Source organism: Heterodontus francisci, chromosome 40 (genome assembly GCF_036365525.1).
Source record: "Heterodontus francisci isolate sHetFra1 chromosome 40, sHetFra1.hap1, whole genome shotgun sequence".
Taxonomy (NCBI): Eukaryota; Metazoa; Chordata; class Chondrichthyes; order Heterodontiformes; family Heterodontidae; genus Heterodontus; species Heterodontus francisci.
Window position 1 is genome coordinate 21,768,550 of NC_090410.1, and position 12,409 is coordinate 21,780,958.

General features: G+C 47.7%; 1 protein-coding gene across 1 annotated transcript in view; it reads left to right on the forward strand.

Moving 5' to 3' along the window:
- Nucleotides 1–537: 537 nt before the first annotated feature.
- Nucleotides 538–12,409, forward strand: part of LOC137353144 (tyrosine-protein kinase receptor UFO) — a 268,260-nt gene continuing 256,388 nt past the window's right edge. Inside the window, exon 1 of the mRNA XM_068019190.1 lies at nt 538–1,112. Within this exon, the coding sequence (XP_067875291.1) occupies nt 1,034–1,112 (79 nt within the window). The 5' untranslated portion in view covers nt 538–1,033. The remainder of the gene's footprint in view (nt 1,113–12,409) is intronic.

Consider the following 12,409-nt stretch of genomic DNA (forward strand, 5'->3'; position numbering starts at 1 on the left):
CTATAGCGCCTTTCATGGACTCAGGGTGTCAATTTACCACAGTCAAATTGTACACAGCAAGATCCCACAAACTGCAATGTGATAGTGAGCAGATGATCTGTTTTCGTTAGGTGTTGGTTGAGGGCTGGCACACGGGGGAGAACTCCCCTGCCCTTCTTCAGTATGCCATGGGATATTCCACATCAGTCTGAGAGGGCAGACACGGCCTCGGTTTAACCTGTCATCTGAAAGAGGGCACCTCCGACAGTGCAGCACCCCCTCAGTACTGCCTAGAATGCCAGCCGAGATTTTATGTTCAAGTCTCTGGAGAGGGACACACTGAGGCAAAACTAGGATCATAACACATTATAAAGAATTTTTTAAACACTCAGATCAAACAATGTTAATTAGATAAGTCTGAGAGGAGTTAAGAGCGATAACTGGTAGACTTCTCTTGATGTCTATGATTTGGGACATCCTCCAGCCAGAGAGAGAGAGAGGCACAGGGGGGTGGGAGGTTCAGTTAATCTCCTTGGGATTGACAATAAAAGACAATGGATGGAGTGTGGGAGCCAGAAGCAGTTTGAAATCAAAAAGGGAAACACCAGGGAGCAGAGATTCGCATTATTATAAACCTCCTCAAAATGAAGAAGCAACGAACTGTAATATTTTCTTAATTTCCTTACGTGTTCATTTCTTTCGTTAGTTTTCTCTCCCTGGGTCCAGCACTGGCTGCATTAAACAGATGCTGAGCTGTTACTTTGGAAAGTTTCAACCCAGCTGTTTTTAAACACCACCCCCCTACTCCGCCTTCATTGAATGTAGTTCTCAGTTTGTTGGCGATTTGTTTGTGGATTGTGTTTACATCTCCGCCCGGGAGTCACCCCGCGAAGTTCAGGGAGCAGTTTGAAAAGTTTTCGGAAAGTTTTCGGGAAGGTCGTTGTTTTCTCTCTCTCTCTGTGTCGAGGAGCTAGGGGAACCTGATGTGTGGCGTCCTCTGGGCCAGAGGGAAATTTTATTTTTTGAATCAAGGAGGCTGCAATCTTTTGGGAAAATGGGACTTCTGTGGCTAGTGTCGCTCTGCTTGTGGATTGAGACCTTGTCCCAGAGCCTGGGACCCGGACTTCCAGAGGGTGAGTCCAATTACTTCTGTCTCTCTTAATGCTTTTATTTCAAGTTAGTTGTAGAGTTTAAGATAGGTCAAACTTTACAACTGTAAGATTCCACGTGTAACTGTTAACCCTTTAATAATGTTTCAATATTTCTCACTGTTGTCCATTGATCACAGACCAGTTTGACTGGGGATAATTCTCACCATTCCAGAACATCCCATAATCTGCTGTCTGTTTAAAGGCTCCCTTCAGGGATACGAGGGGGAGGGGAGAGCGGCCCCAGGAGAATAGCAATTCCTGATTTCTGTTTTGAGAGAAAATTCCTATTGAGATACTGATTCAGGATGTTCTGGGATTGGTGTGTGTGTGTGTGAGAGAGAGATTTCTGTTTGGTTCAGATCTCACATTTTATTTTCACGGATGGTTATAGCACCTTTTTAGCATAAAACTGGAAACAGGCAGGGACAAAGCAGGAGAAGTTAAGGAGGGATGGCCAAGCAGTTGGGCAAACAGTTGGGCTTTAAGGAGGAGGGGGGAAGGGGAGAGGCAGAGGGGGTTTAGGGAGGGAATTCCAGAGAGGAACCTAGACAGATGTGAAAGGGCTTGGGTACAGTTCCACTGGGCAGGCTGCCCTCTGCCATTTCACCCCAGTGGTCATTCTCCATCCACCGGCCTACATAGCGCCAGCAGCCTATTTGACCATGGGAGGCATCATAGCAGAGCCTTATCGTGTCCTGGCACCTGCATCTTCAAGCAGGGATGACTGGATGATGATCAAAAGTGACAATCTTTAGACTGACCAGCCCCTGACCTCCACCCCCACCCCCGCTCCCCCAACCCCGCTCATACTCCGTCACCCTGCTCTGTTGCTCCAATGGTCCCAGGTCCCTCCTGAAGCCCCAGCTGAGACTTGCTTATTCCGCAGAGACAGTGGACGAACCTGAGGATCTCCCCAGTCTGTATAACTCGGCTTCGTACAGGGCAGCACAGTTAGTCACCGAGCCGAGAGGGGAACCTTTCAATTTACATTTTATTGTCACTCCCAGCAGTGCAAGCCCTGGTTCAAAGAGAAATTCAGCGTTAACACTGTGCAAAGTGTTAAGTGTTTAAAAACCCACACCAAGAAACAACTGCTAGCGTCTGAGCCCTCTTTACCCTGGAGCTTGTAAAAGGGTCCTTTAACAGGTCAATGATCCAGCTCCTTAACACTAAGAAGAGGATGGGCAAAGTTTGTATATCGGGCAGTTAACAAGGACATTGCTGGAAGGGTGCAGCAGGTCAGTCGGCACCTGGGGGAAAATCCAGACACATTAACCTTTCAGATGTGGATCCTGCTTTTGAACTCTGCTGTGTGTTCCCAGGACTTTTGTTTGCTGCTCTGATCTCCAGCAACTGTAATATTTTGCTTTTTATCTTGGAGTGTGAGAGTGGATTTAGACAATGTGGGGTTAGAGTCAATCATAGGGTAGTAGATATAACAAAGGCAGTGAGTCCCATATCAGATAGGAGCGAGATGACTATCTGTTTATGAGAGGATTTGAAAGTTCCACTGATGGAAAATGCTGCTGAAAAAATTCTGGTCCTGAGCTGCTGGTCCATGGGAATGTCATCTGTGGAATGCCAAAGGTCAGAGTTGATGGAATGTTATCGGAATGTTAGGCTGATATTCTCAAGTCTTCATTCCCCATTAAGAGTTGCAGCAAAATTTCAATTTTATTTTACATAGTCATACAGCACAAAAGGAGCCATTCGGCCCATCATATCTGTGCCCGCGCTTTGAAAGAGCTATCCATTTAGTCCCACTGCCCCCTACTCTTTCACCACGGTATAGCCCTGCAAATCTTTCCTATTCAGGTATTTGTCCGATTCCCCTCTTGAAAGTTCCTGCTGCATCTTTCAGGCAATGCATTCTGGATCGTAACAATTCGCTGCTTGAAAAAATATTCTCCTGTTTATACTTTAGTTCTTTTGCTAATGATCTAAATCTGTGTCCTCTGGTTACTGACCCTCCTGTCACTGGAAACAGTTTCTCCTTATTTAATCTACCAGAACCCTTCATAATTTTGAATTCATCGTCTTGGAGCATCTCTTTGAGCATGTATAGTTGGTGGCTAAACTTACTGTCAACGTAAATTGGACATAGATTCTTTACAGGAGTTCAGTACTTATGATCAAATCTCAGTATGTGTGATTTCGTTTCCCTACAGTGGTGTTTGTATGCAAACCACACAGTTGGCCTTTGAAACCCCATTGCTAAATGATTGTGCAGGCTTCGTGCTCTCAGACTGAATATAAAAGTTACCCCTGTGTCTTTGTCACAGTCAGCAGTTTCTGTTCTCCCTCATAGCAAACCTTGTGTCTTTAAAATCCCGATCAAGCCTATGGTGCCTGTAACATTGTGCTCAGCAAAATGTGGGCATTCCCGTGATGAATTTTGATACATTTGATAAATTATTTAGCCCATTTATGAGCAAAAAGTGAATCATAGAGTCATACAGCACAGAAATGGGCCCTTCGGCCCATCGTGTCTGTGCCGGCCATCAAAGCACCTACCTGTTCTAATCCTAATTTTCCAGCACTTGGCCCGTAGACTTGTATGCTATGGCATTTCAAGTGCTCATCTAAATACATTCATAAATAATGAAAGCAGAGCAAAGGTACTGAAAGGTAAGGGAGGAACACACTACCCCATGTAACATCATTTGAGCAAACTTCATTTAGCCAGTTTCTTAACAGTTTTGGGAGTTGGGGGGGGTGGGGCGGTGGTGTGGAAGGGTGCGGTGGGAGGGAGAGGAGGCTCCAGCTGCAGAGCTGAAGCACTTTTGACTTTGACAATGGAAAACCTGCTAGTTACCAGGAGGCACACCTTGGTGCAAACAAAAGAAAGTCTTGCATTTCCATAGCACCTTTCATGACCTCAGGATGACCCAAAGCGCTTTACAGCCAATGAAATACCCTTGAAGTGTAATCACTGTTGTGATGTAAGAAATGCAGTAGCCAATTAGCACACAGAAAGCTCCCATACACAGCAGTGTGGTAATGACCAGATCATCTAGCGACTGATTAGCCAATCCCTGGTTGTGTTGGCATATTTGCGTCTGCTGAAACAGAGTTGCGTCCTTTTAGAGACACGCTCTCAACACTGGCAGAGTGAGTGATCGTTAGCTGGTAAAGGTACGCTTGTTATGCACCTGCGTGAATCATAGCCGCATCTTTCTCACGGCAATTTGAGAAGATGTTTGTTTTCTGGAACCCTCCTTCCCGTCCAGAGAATGTATTGCAGTGTATGAGACCCCAACGGGAGAAGTGTCAGTGAGAACTCTGACCCTCAACCGTGTCTCCTGTCAATGTTACTCTCTTTTCTTCCTTCCTGTTCAGAAGGTGGGTGGCTTCTTTTTGTGAGGATGCAGTGCTGTAGGTGTTGCCAGTGAATAAGTGTTGATCTTACAGGAATGATGTTTGAGCATAAGAGCACTGTAGTTACACGATTCCTTCCTGTAAGTTGTACCTGCTTTTGTTTCTTACTCCAGCCCTATTGAGAGTGTGAATTTGATGTAAGGACTGTCTCCCTAAGCATCTGTACAGTAAAATGTGGAAGGAAAAACAGTGCTGGCCGCATCTCCGACCTGTTTTGTTTTCCATTTGATTCATTCAGTTATTTTTGGACCCACAGGTTCTCTGCTTTAGCCGTGCATTTACAGCACATTTCATTGTGTAGGCCAGAACTGTTGCAAAGTCCTTATCCTCCAATATCGTAATGTGGAAAGGACCTCACCCACTGGGGTACTGAGGCATACACACTGTGGCTGACTCATCCACCAGTATACATGGGCTCGGCCAGTGTTTTCAAGGAGCTCTCTGTAAATAGTGACCAACGCTCCAGGACTGCCTGTCCTACCTTCTGACAGACTGTCAAACATCACCAATATTGCAGAAATAGTGTTTCTTATTCATGTGCAACAGCAACAACATTTACATATAGTGTCTTTAATGTAGTATTTTTCCCCCCAAAATACACTATATTCATAAAAATCTGTAAAAAAATAAATTACAAAACAGTTCAAAACAGCACCAAGTCGACAATACAAAGAGTGCAAAGGAGATCAGTTTCCTTCAATACAGGAGTGAGTTGCCTCACAACCCTTCCATTTCATTTTACATGCCATGTACATTTTGCAGCAAACCCATATTTTCTGGATACAGTTCAAGGGGTTTCCCATGGGATCCAGCCCCTGAGTTCACCTTGATGGGAGGACCTTACACAGTGGTCTTTCCCCATTGAGCCTTTGCTGCGGCTGCCCCAAGCTTTAGTGCGTCCCTCAGCACGTAGTCCTGGACCTTGGAATGTGCCAGTCTGCAACACTCGGCCATGGACAACTCTTTGCGCTAGAAGACCAGCAAGTTTCGGGCAGATCAAAGAGTGTCTTTCACCGAATTGATAGTCCTCCAGTAGCAGTTGATGTTTGTCTCGGTGTGCGTCCCTGGGAACAGCCCGTAGAGCACAGACTCCTGTGTTACAGAGCTGCTTGGGATGAACCTCGACAAAAACCACTGCATCTCTTTCCACACCTGCTTTGCAAAGACACATTCCAGAAGGAGATGGGCAACCGTCTTTTCCCTACCACAGCCACCTTGAGGGCATTGTGCGGAGGGGGTGAGACTCCGGGTATGCAGGAAGGATCTGACAGGGAGGGCTCTTCTCAGCACCAGCCAAGCTACATCTTGGTGTTTGTTTGAAAGTTCTGGTGATGAGGCATTCTGCCAAATGACTTTGGCAGTCTGCTCGGGGAACCATCTGCCAGGATCCACCATCTCCTTTTCCCGTAGGGCCTTGAGGACATTCCATGCAGACCACTGCCTGATGGATTGGTGGTCAAAGGTGTTTTCCCGCAGAAACTGCTCACGAATGATAGGTGGTACGGCATGGACCAACTGGATGGAGCATTCTGTGGCAATGTGGCCAGACCCATTCTTCGCAACACCGGGGACAGATAGAACCTCAGCACTTGGTGTGTGCGTACTGGAGATCTACGCATAGTTTGAGGCAGCTGCACACGAAGGTGGTCATCAGGATGAGGGTGACGTTGGGTACATTTTCCCCGCCCTTATCCAGAGGTTTGAACATCGTGTCCCTCCGGACCTGGTCCATTTTGGATCCCCAGATGAAGTGGAAAATGGCTCGGGTGACTGCCACGGCGCAGGAGTGGGGTATGGGCCAGACCTGCGCCACGTACAGCAACAACGTGAGCGCCTCGCACCTGATGACCAGGTTCTTACCCACAATAGAGAGAGATCGCTGCCCCCACATGATCAGTTTGTGTTGTACCCTGGCTACTCGCTTCTTCCAGGTTTTGGTGCACGCCCCGACCCTTCCAAATCATATCCACAGCACCTTCAGGTAATCTGACCTGACGGTGAAGGGGACAAAGGATCGGTCAGCCCAGTTCCCAAAGAACATGGCCTCGCTCTTGCTGTGGTTAACTTTGTTTCCCGAGGCCAGTTTGAACTGGTCACAGATGCTCATCAGCCTGCGAACGGACAGCGGATCCGAGCAGACGATGGCGACGTCATCCATGTACAGGGAGGTTTTCACCTGAGTGCCTCCACTGCCTGGGATTGTCACCCCTCTTATGCTCGCATCCTTCCTAATAGACTCAGCTTTTAATGTAGTAAAACAGCCCAAAGGACTTCGTAATCAAACAAAGAACTGACACTGAGCCAATGAAGAAGACTTGAAGACAGATGGCCACACAGTTTGGTCAAAGCGGTAGTTTTTAAGCTAAGTCATAAAAGGAGGAGAGAGAGGCGGAGAGATTTAGGGAGGGAATTCCAGAGCTTATGGCCCAGACAGCTAAAGGTACAGCCACCAATGGAGGAGTGAAGGAAGTGGAGGGGGGGTGGGTGGGGGCACACAAGAGGCCAGAATTGGAGGAATGCAAAATTCTCAGAGGGTTATCGAGCTAGAAGAGGTTTCTGAAATAGGGAGCGGCCAGACAGTGGAGGGATTTGAACACGAAAATGGACATTTTAAAATCAAGACACGGTCAAACAAAAATCTCATCGATACGGCAGCTGATGTCAGCAGTGTAAGGGGGCGGCTGTCCTGCATGTTTATCCGCTACCTAAAAGCAGGACCTACACGCTCACAGAGACAGCCTCCCCACTCTGACTGTGAAATCAGGAGTGAAGCATATGGAAATGGTTGTTCTGAAGATGCATGAACTCGGTGGACAAGTGGAAAGATCTTGTCATCGGGTGCTGAACTCCTGATTGTCAGAGGAGACTGTCCGCTGTCAGCCTGGTGTGAAGGCAGCAATCAGTTACCATCTTAGAACTTCATCAGAATTTGCATTTATATAGTGCCTTCAGTGTCGAAAAGCACCCCAGGTCACCTTGGAGTTGAACCATAGAAGACCCTTGACAGATTTTCCCAGCATCCTGAGCAAAGGGAGCGCGTCTTTCCCTCCGTCTCCCTCTCCTTCTTTAAAACCCATCTCTCTGGCCAAGCCCTTGGTCACCCCTTCTAATTTCTTCTTCTTTGGCTTTTTCCGTGGGAGTTTTCCCTGCAACTGTGGACTGTAAATGCGAGTAGATTTGTCATTGGCTTTTTAAGGAACAGAGCGATGCGGATGGGTTTTGGGAGAGCATTCCAGAAACTGGGCCCTGGGCAGCTGGGTATGTAGGTTGACATGGGCAGGATATGCGCAGCCATTCATTGATACTACTAGATGCCACTGGACAAGCGGTTTCTGGTGCAAAGGGGCCCCTCTGCGGACGTGGTATTTGTGGGTTTGTGAGGTCACCAGCCTTGACCAGGCAGGGTTGTTTCGTTTCTCCCATTGAATGATCACATCACCCAACTTCCTTCTACCGTTAAACAAGGAGATGCATCGAAAGCAAAACTTAAAATAAGTTATTTGAAAGAATTAAAGACTCGCACCACTGAGCAGATTAACTGGTCATTATCACATAGCTGTTTGTGGGAGCTTGCAGTGCATTGATATAGCATCTTTCATGCCACAGGACGTCCCAAAGCACTTTACAGCCAACAAAATGCTTTTGAAGTGTAGTCACTGTTGTAATGTTGGAAACGCAGCAGCCAACTGTGCACAGCAAGCTCCCACAAACAGCAATGTGACAATGAGCAGATCATCTGTTTTTGTGATGATTGAAGGATAAATATTAGCCAGGTACTGGGGTGAACTCCCCTGCTATTCTTCAGAATAGTGGCCCTGGGATCTTTTGTGTGCACCTGAGAGAGAAGATGGGGCCTCGATTTAATGCCTCATCTGAAAAACGGCACCGCGACAGTGCGGCACTCCCGCAGTACTGCAGTGGAGCGTCAGTTTTGATTTTTGTGCTCAAATCTTGGAGTGGGATTTAACCCACAATGGTCAGGTTCAGAGACGACAGTGCCAACCCGTGTGTTACCAAATTTACTACATTTCAACAGTGATTACACTTCAAAAGCATATCATTGGCTGTAAAGTGTTTTGGGAGGTCCTCAAAGGAGCAGTATAAATGAGTTTTTTTCTTTTCTAGTTTTTTTACACTCCTTTTGACAATTATTCCTCCTTTCTACGTTCCCTCCCCCCTTTCTTTTGGCATATCCAGCCTACACAACCCATGAGCTGTAACCAACACACTCTGAATGGGCCCAGGAACCAGCCATCCATTTGTATTTGGCATCACTCCAGCTGTGATGCTCCTTTACATCTCTTCAGTTGAATGTCTCATCCAACAGACAGCACCTCCAACACTGCAGCTCTCCCTCAGTACTGTCTTGCACTGGAGTGTCTGCTTAGCATTTCTCTGGAGTGGGGTTTGAAGCCATGACCTTTTGACTCTGATGTGAGGGTGCTAGCCACTGAGTGACAAATGATTTTGTGCATTGGAGTAGTCAAACTGGCCTTGAGTGATCAGCTGTTTCTCCATCTTAATTCTGCATCCATTGAAACTCCTCTTAACTATCTTAAACTTAAGTCAGGTGATGCAATTTTCATTTCAGACTCTGTTGTCCAGACGAATACAGTTAAATATATATACACAGCTGTCTTATCTTGCTCGGGCTGTCTGTCCTTGCACAGAAATCTCGCTGCCTTTCAGGTTAACTCCCTCTCTGATCCGACTACACATTCACCACAGGCCCCAATACCAATTAACTCATGATGCTTTCTGTTCATGCCAAGTGCTCTTACCATAGACATTTTCTTAACTATTATCCCATAAACCGACAGGCAGCACCTGTTCCACACTGGGAATATCAGGGTGGCAGTTGGGGGGGGGGGGGAAAACTCAGAGGGAGTAGAGGGTGGGTAAGTAGTGCATCTGAAGACGGTCTGAGACTGTGTGTAACTCAGTTCTCAAAGTGTGTGGTTTATTTGGTGCTTGCTCTGGATTGTTATCCAGTGACTCTGCTGCAAGGCGTGGGGCACGTGTAGATTTCAGTTAATTCAGGCTTGGCTTTGATGCCCTCTCGTGGGTTAACAGAAAGAAAGAAAATCTTGCACTCAATCAAAACCTCAGGAGCCAGTGCACTCACAGAGACAGGTTCCCCAAGTCCCAAAGCGCTTTACAGCCAATGAAATGCTTTTGAAGTGTAGTCACTATTGGAAGGTAGGAAACACAGCAGCCAATTTACACACAGCAAGTTCCCATTAAACTGTGACAATGACCCGATGATCTGTTTTAACGATGTCACTTGAGAGAGAATAACGCCTGCCTTAGAGGGCAGACGGGGCCTCAGTGCAACATCTCATCTGCTAGATGGCAGCTCCAACAGCCCAGTGTTCCCCCTTCCCCCCCCCCCCCCCGCCCCCCTCCCACCCTGCCCCCGTATTGCACTGGAGTTGTGGTTGGCATCCTTCCATCTATGAAAGATGATGCACATGCAACAAACAATCCATTTAGCTGGGGGTGTCTTCTCTTGGTGCACCTTTGCTGATGGCTGTGAAGGCCAAGCCTTGAGAGGCAGGTTCTGCCCCAAGTGCCGCACGTGAAGCTGCCAAGTGACGCTGTGAGTTGTTGTTTTTTTGACATTGGCGCCTGTTGTCAAGCTGCTGTAGCAACTAGAGTATCAATCTGCATTATGTGTTCAAGTCTTTGGAGTGGAACCTGAAGCTGTGACCTTCTAACTCACAGGCGAGCATTCTACTGCTGAACTAGACACTGTGCGTGGGGGCCAGGCTTGAACATGAAGAAAAGACAGAGATAAATAACTTTATGAAGGTTTAACCCTGTAGGCAACAGCAGGTCAACCTCCAACAACACGACTGGCCAGTCTGCTTCAAACCAGTTGTCTAATTGGAACATTGTCAGTTGCTGATTGGTTATAGAAGTATCGCTAAATTACATAGTGAAACTGACATGAAACAAGACGGGATAACACCTGAATTATCGACTAAGCACTTGGCTCCATGATTCATCTCTTGCCAGGGTGATTCAGGAGATCAAGTCTTCGCTGGACACTTGATTCTGCATGTTGAGCAGTCTGTAAGAAATGGAGCGGTTCCGTCCGATCTCACCTCTGTTTGGCTTTAGTTTCTCACTGGCACGAGGCTTCAAACCCCCTGTTGGGTGGTTCTGACTCATAGCTTGGGACGTCTTTAGAAAAATGCCCCGCTATCCTGCTTCCGGATTCATCAAATCCTTCCTCTTCCTCACTGACATGTTCCATAGGGATCCTGTACAGCTGTACAGTTCCCATCCGCTGATTTTCCTGTGCTCACTACACCCAGTAGTCCTGGGCTTAGCAATGACTGCTCCTATTAGGGTTGCGCTCCAGGATTGCCCTGGAGTCTCCAGGAATTGAAGATTAATCTCTCAGACATTGCTGCAGGAAAACCAAGGAAAAAAAAATTCCTAGAGAGCCATAGGCTGCAATTTTACCCTAGACGGATAGGAGCCGGCCACTGACCGAAAAGTCGGTGGCGAACCCGCTTTTGTCTCGCCTGGGCATAAGACATATATTTTGCGGGTCCCCGGGCTTCAACTGATGTGAGACGGGACTTCCACCCGCTTGTGGTAGAAAGTCCTGCCTAAGACAGCTGCCAGCCAATCAGCGGGCCAATCTTAGTCCCAGCAGCGCCACCGAGAGCAGTGGCCACTGCTGGGACTGCAGCCCAGCTTGCAGAGAAGATGTCCAGGAGCCAGGAACGAAGGTACGTTTTGGTTGCCTTGCCGGGGGTAATTGGTCGGGCCCCGGTGAGGCAAGGGTGGTTGAGTGGGGGGAAGGGGGGGCATGTTGGGTCTTGGGGGTGGTTGGGGTGGCGTGGTGCCCGATCATGAGGGCGCTCGGAAGCCGCCTGGTTTTGTTAGGCGGTTTCTCCCGGCTCCAGGACGCCCGCTTGCCGCGCATAAAATCTGCGTGGAGGCGGACGAAGGCCCTTAAGTGGCCACTTCAGGGCCTTGATTGGCCTGGGGCGGACAGGCCATTTTTCGCCACAGCCACCCTAGTTAAAGTGGCGGCTGAGGCGGGAGCAGGTCGGGAAGGTCTCCTGGTGCCTCCCGCTCCGTTTTACGCCACCCCCTGGCACCATCTGGCACGTCGGGTGGCATAGAAATCCAGCCATAGAGTCAATTACAGCACAGAAGGAGGTCATTCGGCCCATCGGGTCCTTGCTATCCAGTTAGTCCCATCCACCCACTCGATCCCCGTAGCCCAGCAAGTCTATTTCCCTCAATCGGCCGTCCAATTTCACTTTGAAGTCATTAATTTTTTCCACTTCCACCACCCTCGTGGGCAGCGATGTTCCAGTTCATTACCACTCACTGTGTAAAAAAAAAGGTTCTTCCTCACATCCCCCCTTCATCTCTTGCCCAAAACCTGTATCTCTTGGTCCTTGTACCATCAGTTAATGGGAACAGGTTTTCTTTGTCTAACTTAACTAAACCTGTCATAATCTTGTACACCTCTATGAAATCTCCCCTCAATCTACTTTGGAATTTTTTTTTCAATTTCTTGCATTTAAGGGCAAGAGAGAAAGGAAGAGAGGGATATGATGATAGGGTGGATGCAGGCTCATGTGGAGCATAAACACTGGCATGGACAAGTTGGGCTGAATGGTCTGTTTCTGTGCTGTAAACTCTATATGGTTATATGGGGTGGGACAGTTGGAGGTGGGAATACATCCAACCAAGAGTTACTAATCCCAGCTCCGGCGTGTCTTCCAGCTTTGAATGAAGTAAAGGATCTCTCTAAGGGTTCGTCACCGCACCACTGCCTTGTCCCATTCCCTTACCAACTATCCTGGTGTCACTTTTTAACATCGAAATAAAACAGTTTTGTGCAGTGTGAGGAAGTTCTGAGCTCAGTTGTC